This window comes from Octodon degus, unplaced genomic scaffold (genome assembly GCF_000260255.1).
Source record: "Octodon degus isolate 3935 unplaced genomic scaffold, OctDeg1.0 scaffold00230, whole genome shotgun sequence".
Classification (NCBI taxonomy): domain Eukaryota; kingdom Metazoa; phylum Chordata; class Mammalia; order Rodentia; family Octodontidae; genus Octodon; species Octodon degus.
The window spans coordinates 2660607-2669170 of NW_004524806.1; the positions used below are offsets into that span (position 1 = coordinate 2660607).

The 8564-nt window shown below is 43.1% G+C and overlaps 1 protein-coding gene and 1 pseudogene across 3 annotated transcripts in view; both read right to left on the reverse strand.

Annotated features, from left to right (window-relative positions):
- Positions 1–2390, reverse strand: part of Tcn2 (transcobalamin 2) — a 19885-nt gene extending 17495 nt beyond the window's left edge. The window contains exons 1-2 of one of the 3 annotated variants that reach the window (XM_023705823.1): positions 2264–2390; positions 1750–1961 (exon numbers count right to left, since the gene is read on the reverse strand). In XM_023705823.1, the coding sequence (XP_023561591.1) occupies positions 1750–1813 (64 nt within the window). In that variant the 5' untranslated portion in view covers positions 1814–1961; positions 2264–2390. Of the gene's footprint in view, positions 1–1749; positions 1965–2263 lie in introns of all 3 variants that reach the window. The other 2 variants (XM_004645524.2, XM_023705822.1) reach the window with 2 other exon arrangements.
- Positions 2391–5185: 2795 nt separating this feature from the next.
- LOC101567330 overlaps positions 5186–8564 on the reverse strand; it is a 5033-nt pseudogene continuing 1654 nt past the window's right edge.

Consider the following 8564-nt stretch of genomic DNA (forward strand, 5'->3'; position numbering starts at 1 on the left):
CCCCACTACGGTGTCCTGCTCTCAGGTGCCTCCTGCACACAGAGCTGCCGAGCCCCGCCAGTAGAGGACTAATTGGCCCTGGCATTCGGAAAGGGAGGAACCTATCTTGCTTTCTGCACTGGTAGAGCCATCCCTGGCAGGTTCACCAGCTCGCAGAGAGTTAATGAGAAAGCAGATGCGAGGAGGACCCATGTACCACCATGAGCAGAAAGGCGGGGAAATGTTCTCAGCCCATTTTACAGGTGAGGGGATGAGGCTGGGAGTACTTAAGACTCAGCAGCAGCGGTAGCAGCAGCAGGCTGCACCTCTATCCAATCTTTGGTGTTTGTATCTTTTTTTTTTTTTTCTTTTTAAGGGACTCTCTTGAGGTCAGGCTTGGGGTCTCATTGTTTCAGGGTTAGGACCAGGCTGTCCAGGTGGGCAGGATGGGGAGCTGTGACTGGCCCAACTCTGGTCTCCCCTGGGAACTATTTGGATAAGAATCAAGGACTCCAGGCTCAGGGGTCTGATTACTCCTGGAACATAGGCTAGAAGATTCTAGAGCCCAGAGAAGACCCTGGCTTGACATTCCAAAGGTCTAGTACAGCTGGAGCACCCTGAGCAGGTCACTTGGCTGGTCTACTCTCAACCTCTTTATCTGACACCTGCATCTGTCTGCACCTGCCTCTCAGAGTTCCTCGATCACCAGAGACCCAGTGTGTGGGGTGAAAGGAGGCCAAGAGGAGAGCTGGGCAGTCAGAGTCCTAAAGTCTGCGTCTGCTTTCTGCCTGTCCTGGTGTACAAGTGAGCCTGTGCTATGAGACTGACAGAGATCCACAGGGATCCTGAGAGTTGCGACCCCTCTGAGCATCCTGGAACATGGTTCCTACTCCCAACTGGTTCATTACTTTCTTTCAGTCTCAGGTCCCATGGGGGTCTTCAAGCCTTTCCCAGAACTGGTGGTTCCCTGGCTGTCTACTTCTATTCTACTGCCAGTTGGGTTCTCCTGTGGCACTCACCATACCCCAATTTGTAAACTTGACTTTCTTTCTTTTTATTTTCTTTATTTTTTGAAATAGGGTCTCACTCAGTAAGTCAGGTTGGCTTTGAACACACCATGTAGCCCAAGTGGCCTCGAGCTGAAGGCGAAACTCCAACATTAACCTCACAAGTGCTGGGATTACAGGCATGTGCCACCACACCTGACTAAACTTGATTTCTTTTTCCCATCCTCTTCCATTAAGAGGACAACAACCAAACTGATCCTGCCCTTTATTCTTTCTCCAAAGTCTAAGACCAGGCCAGGCACTGAGAAGCCTCAGTAAATGTGTGTTAGATGGATAATCGGCCGCATACCTGAATAAATGGGGGAAATCTTTTTTACTTTTTCTGTTTTTTTTTTTTTTTTTTTTTTTGAGAGGAGGTCGGGTTGGCTTTTGACTCACTATGTAGCCCAGGCCAGCCTTACTCAAACTCTTGGCAATTTTCCTGCCTCAGCCTCTTGATTGCTGGGATCACAGGCATGTGCCATCATGCCCTTCTTGATCCCTCAAGTTGTCTGACTTGATTGTGTCTTGTGGACCGTCAGGCATCTAACTAATCTCAATACAAAGTACCAAACTGTCGTGGGGACCCAGAGAGGCAGTTAAGTTCCCTATCCCACCCCTGAGTTTCAGTTTCCCCAGATTCATAATGAAGGTCTTGGAAAAATAGTTCTCTCTCCCTGAGATCCAGGAGGAAAGAGAAATGAGATACGGGCTGTTTACTCACCACAGAACTCGGAGAGAGCCCCCAGGGCCCCCAGCAGGACCAGGAAGACCCTAAGGATCCACATGGTGGAAGCAGGTGGATGAGCGGCAGGCAGAAAGCAGGAGAAACTCCAGGGGCGGGCTCGCAAAGATCAGTCTGACCACAAAGGGTCACCACTCTGGACAAGACTCCGCTTCCTGTCACTGATTAATCTCTCCACTCCCCTCAGTGTGCTGCTAAGTCAGCAAGAGAAAGGAGAAAAGGTCTGTTACCGAAGGCGAGCAACGGTCAAAGGACAGAGGAAGGAAGGACAGAGCGGCTGTCCCTGAGGTAGGGGACCAGGGGAGGGAAAGGGTCCCAAGGGGACTGTGTAGGACAACTTGAGGCTCGTTACTGTCTGTCACCCCTGCTCAAAGAGCCCAGCAGCAGAGTGGAAAGCCTGCCAGCTAATTGCCAGCACATTCCTTCAGCTGCCGGTCTGCTGTCCCCTCCGGCTGTTCCAGTAGCAGTCCCCACCCAGGACTGGGGCGCCTACCTGCTGCTCCCCACAGAAGCGGCTCCGCAAGTGCCCACCCTGGCTGGAGACGAGAACCCAGAACGGGGAGCCGTGGTGGTCACATGAGCGGGAGCTCTGGAGTCAGCTGCTCCCAGCCTGTCAGCCAGCCTGGAGGGCGGGGCAGCCGCTGGAACCACACCAGACCCGCCAGTTTCCTTAGCGGACCAGCTTCCTGGAGGTGACAGAGTAAGTGGAAGAATAAAGTGGAATCGTCTGTATCACAACACTGCGTGGAGCAGGGAAGCTTGCCAGACTAGCAAAACAATGTTTAAAAGAATCTCTGCCGGGAAGAGAAAGAACAAAGGATCCCCCGTCTACCCAGCCCCACCACAAGTTCCATGTTGAGTCAGCTGGTGGTGGCTTTGTGACCTGGCCCAGGTCGCTCCACTATCCAAGTTTAAAATAATTCCCCACTTGTGAGATGAGAGGACTGGAAAAGATCACCTAATAGCTCCCTTTCAGTTCAATTTGTGAGGATGTTCTGATATTAAAACACCTCTAACCGTCTCCTGATGAGATTTTTGTTTTGTTTGAGACAAGGAAAACACTCTGTGGCCCAGGCTGGCCTTGAATTTGTAGTGATCTTTCTGCCTCAGCCTCCCAAGTGCCAGGATTACAGGCATGTGTCACCACGCCCAATGTTCAAATGAGATTTTTATTGCATTTATTTATGGCAAATTACCAAGGTTCATTCTTTCACGATAATACACCTTTGTGTCTGACTTATTACCTATTTTTGAGTTAGGCAATATCTTTTATTATATTAAAAATGTTTTGATTTAAACATTTACTGTATTTCTTGATTATCCTTTGTATTCAGCCAATTCTTGCTTAGCATATTATAGTCTTGAAAACCTAGACTCAGTTGATCCTCCTGCCTCAGCCTATCAAGTAGCCTGATGACAGGCATACCACTGTACCTGGCCTTGTAAATTTTTTCCAAGAGCTGCCTCACAATTTTACTTTTTAAAAATTTTTTTATTATAATTTTTATTTAAAATTTTAGGGCCTGGGAAGATAACTCAGTAGACTAAGCACTTGCCTTGCAAGCGCAGGGACTTGAATTCAATCCCCAGTACCACAAAAACAACCAAAAAAAAAAAAAAAAAATTAAAACTTTAGAAAAATAACACATTAAGAAATATAGTCTCGTTTTTTTTAAACTGCAAAGTATAGATGATGCCTTTTGGTTATTTTGTATCCTTTAAAATTATTATTAGTGCATGTGTGGTATATAATGAGTCCCTGTGGGGAGTTGGCACAACAAACACATTTTAATTCCTTTTTTTCCTCCCCTTCATGTCTTTTCCTCCCGGCCTGCATCTCTCAGTCCCCTTCCCCCTTCTACAAGAGCTACCTCCCTATTTTTATTAACTTTTTTTTTCTCTTCATTTTAATTTTGGTTTTCTCATATGATAAAAACCATGTGGTATTTAAGCTCTTGTGTCTGTTTACGTCACTTAACATTTGGATCTTATAGTTCATCCACTTTCTCAGACATACCTCAAATTCATAATGTTCCTGCTTCAGCCTTCCCAAGTATAGTAGCTGGGAATACAGGTATGTGCCCTTGTTCCTGTATTAATTTTTTTTTTTTTTTTTTTTTTTTTTTTTTTTTTAAGACAAGATCGGGCTATGTAGCTCAGACTGGCTTTGGAACTCACCATTGTAGTCCAGGTTGGCTTTGAACTTGAGATGACAGCCTGGGCTACAAAGTGACCTCAAGGCCAGCCTGAACTGCATAGTGAGACCCTGTCTCAAGACATAATCATCATCATCTTCATCATAACAACAACTGGGCATGTGAGTCTAGCACCATGCTTTATATTCTTATAGGCTACTATTTGATATACAAGCTTACTCTAGAACTAAGAGGGGGCTGGTGAGATGGCTCAGTGGTCTAAAGCACCTACCTAGAACAAGCTAAGCAAAGCACAGGAACTGCGGTTCAATCCCCCAGCACCACATGCCAGCCAGCCCCGCCCCCTGGTGGGCTGAGCTGGCCACACATACACACATAAATAAACAAAATTAAAAATAGATAAATAAATAAAACTAAGAGATTAAAAAATGTCAAATTTAAATCAGAGGGTCTATTTAATTCTCTCATGAAAATTAATTTATATTTAAATATGGCTATCATCATTTTTATAATGAATTTATTTTAATTCCAAACATTTAAACATCAACAAAGTATTAACTTTTCTTTTTGTTTGCAGAACCGGGGATTGAACTCAGACCCTTGCGCTTGCCAGGGAAGCGCTTATTCTACTGAGCCATCTACCCGGCCCAAGTATTGAATGTAAATATAGGAATCTAACCTTGGGGTCAGGAAATTGGATTAGTTTCAAAGATTGGGGGAAAAAATGGGGGGAGAATGTCATTGAATAATTATACATAATCTCACACCTGTCATATTACATTAAGAAAGAGCCTCATTTGATGCTTAGTCACTAGAACTGAGTGCTTGATTTTAATATTAAAAGCAGAGCCACATTAATTCTAATCCTTCATCTGTCTCAGATGTCATAATTTAGGCTCAAAAAAAAAAAACTGACCTTGTACATCTCAAACACTGAAATAGTAAAACAAATTGGTTGTGTTTGCAAAATGGAAGACAAATGTGTAGTTTTAGAAATAAAAAGGGCCAGCTAAATAACTCAGCAGATTAAAGTGCCTGCAAGCAGGCACAGGGGCCAGGGTTTCGATCCCCCAGCCTGGTGTGCCGGCCCCACCCCCCGGGTCATGCTGAGCCAGCCATTGAGACTGGGCGTGGTGGTGCACACCTATAATCCCAGCTCTTGGGAGGCTGTAAACAGGGGGAATCACTATGAGTCCAATCTAGTAGTGAGACCCTGACATCCTGTAGACCCTTCCCTATTAAAAAAAAAAAAATTAAAATCAGAATTTCAGGCCTTGTGCAAGCATGTTAAATTCCAAGGACAGCTATATGTAAAGTTCCATGGGTTCTTCTGCCCTCCTGGTCATGCTTGGCTTCACTGAGATGACCCACAGAGTCTACAGTGTAAACAGACAGGCTACCATATCGGTGTATATATGGGGTGGTATACTTTTGCATGTTTTTTGGTATCATGGATTTATCTACTACAATTCTTGTGAGCATCCTCAAAATTCAGTCTGTGATTTCTTCACCAGTTTTTATCCACCTTCATAATAAATTTGGAGGAAACGGAGACAGCACAGAAAAAATAGCCTGTGGGCTTTCAGCTCATCACCTAAACAGTTCTAACTTCTCTCAAAAGCTTCAACCAGTTTGGAGTTTGAAGAAACATGAAGGACGATGCCATGGTAGCACACGTAATCAAATGGTCCGTGCATGTCTACATCAAGGGAGCCAGTGTCCCAAATTACTCAGCTGAATAAGAATATCAACATTTTAGGGGGCCGGGAGATGGCTCAGTGGAATAAGTGCTTCCCTGGCAAGCATAAGGGCCTGAGTTCAATCCCCAATTCCGCAAAAAAAAAAAAAAAAAAAAAAAAAAAAAAAAAAAAAAAAACATTTTGAAACATCGAGTTCCCCATTCCAAACTCTCCCAAGTAAAAGTAGCAAAACACGGGTGTATCAATACCAGCGTATTGATGGCCATCATCATCTCTGCTCATATGCAGGACCTCGAGGAAGCAGGCAATGTTTAAAAAAAATGGACTCCATACTGCAAAATAGCACCATGAACAGGAAAACAATTTTCCTGAACTATTATATCTACACAAGTACAATATTCATACTCCTAAAGATCAGCCACATCTTTCTGCAGTGTCCGGACTTCTGGTCTAGCCAAACTGACTTGTAGAGAAAACTCCTTTAAGGCTGAAGTTCCCTCACATGGCTACACTCATGTGCTGACATCTCTAACATCCTAACCAGAGAGAAGTTCTCATATCTGCTTGGCAAGATCAGCAGACCTAGTAGATTTTTTTTTTCTTTTCGTAGCAGAACCAGGGATTGAACTCAGGCCCTTGAGCTTGCCAGGCAAGCACTTATTCCACTAAGCTATCTCCCCGGCCCCAGACCTGTTAGATTTCTGATGCTCAATAAATTTCTTTTTCGGGGGAACTATCTGCTCGGGCCCCCCTCCTGCCCCTCTCTTGGACAGGAGTTTTCTTTCAATAAATATATCCTGCTCATTAAAAAAATAAATAAATAAATTTCTTTTTGTTGGTTGTGGTGGCACCCACATGTAATTCCAGCACTCGGGAGGCTGAAGGCAGAGGATCACTATGAGTTTCAGGTCAGCCTAAGCTATATAGTGAACTTGAGGCTAGCCTGAAATACACAAGGAGACCTTGTCTTAAAAAAATTAATTAACTTCTTTTGGAGGTTGGCAAGGTCAGGGGAACATGAATGAAGACAGTTAGATACACTAGGCCTATTTTCTTCAGTCTCTCAGACATTCTACCTGCTGATTCTTCAGAGTATGACCCCAAAGGCCTTTAGCCCTGGATGCAAAGATTAACTTAAGATCAATTGACATTAGTGAAAAATCAGAAGATAGTACAGTAGCACAACAAAAACCACTGCTTACAGAAATAATAGCAGAAAAATTTCCAAATATGGGGAAATAATTTGACATACATCTAAGTGAGGCACATAGAACCCCAAATAACCATGATCAGAAAAGAACCCCTCAGGGAACCAGGGAGATGGCTCAGTAGAATAAGCACTTTCCTGGCAAGCGCAAGGACCTGAGTTCAATCCCTGGTTCCGCTAAAAAAAATAATAATAATAATAATAATTTGGGCCTGAGAAAATAGCTCAGTAGAATAAACACTTCCCTGGCAAGCACAGGGTCCTGAATTCAATCCCCGGTCCCGCAAAAAAAAAAAAAAAAAATGAAAAGAACCCTCCATGATACATTTCTGTCTATATCTCAGAAATCTAACACAAGGACAGAATCTTAAAAATTGTTGGGAAAAGCAATGAATTATTTATAAAGGTAAACCCGTAGAATTATAACAGCTTTTTCAACACAAACATTAAAGACCAGGAGAGCTTGGAGTGAGGTGTTTAAATCCTTAAAAGAGAACAACTTCCAATCCAGATTGGAATATATTTAATCCAAAACTAAATTCAAATCTTAAAAATCAAAGGATGGAAAACAATATTCCATGCAACAGGAATCTGAAAAGAAGCAGAAGTTGCTATCTTAGTTTGCTGTCTGTTTGTCTGTCTGTCCATCTGTCTTCAGAATCTTGCTCTGTAGTTCAGGCTGTCCTTGGACTTACTATGTAGCCCAGTCTGGCCTCAAACTCACTGTGACCTTCCTGCCTCAGCCTCCCAAGTGCTGGGATTAGAGGTGTGCACCACCATGCTCAGCAGTTTATTTTCAAAGCCAAGACAGATCAGAAGAGGCAATGAAGATCACTACATATGGGTTAAGGGAATGATTTAACAGGAAGACATAACAATTATAGTCACATACACACTGAACACTGGTGGACCCAACTTTATAAAACAAACACTAGTAGACATAAAAGGTAATAGACATCAATACAATTATAGTGTTGGGGGACCTCAATACCCCACTGTCACAAATAGACCAACTAGACAAAAAAAAATCAGCAAAATATTTCTGAATTGAACCAAACCTTAAAATAAACAGATTTATTAGGTAGCTACAGAGTGTTCTACCCAACAACAGCAGAATACATAAAGCTTCTCAGAAAAGCCGGGAACTTTCCCCCAAATAGACCACACATTATCCATAACACATGCTTAAGTGAATACAAAAGAACTGAAGCTTTTCCTCTAAAATTAGGAACAAGACAAAGATGTCCACTCTCACTACTCCTGTTCAATGAAATATTAAAAAACATTAACCAGAGGAATCAAGCAAGAGGAAGAAACAAGCAGGGTATGTATAAGAAAGGAAAAAAGTCAAATTATTAATATTTATAAATGACATGATCCTCTGTGTAGAAGACCAAAAATTCGCACAAAAAGATTTCTAGAATTAATAACCAAACTCACTAGTGTAGCAGGATGCAATAGCACACAAAAACCAATAGCATTCCTTATGTCAATAATGAACTTACCAATAAAGAAATCAGGAGAATAATACCATCATAATAGTGTCAGAAAATTTAAATACTTAAGAATGTGCCTGGGGCTGGAGAGATGGCTCAGTGGTCTAAAGCACCTACTTGAAACAAGCTTGGCAATGCACAGGGACCGCGGTTCAATCCCGCAGCACCACATGCCAGCCAGCCCCGCCCCCTGGTGGGCTGAGCTGGCCACACACACACACACACACACACACAC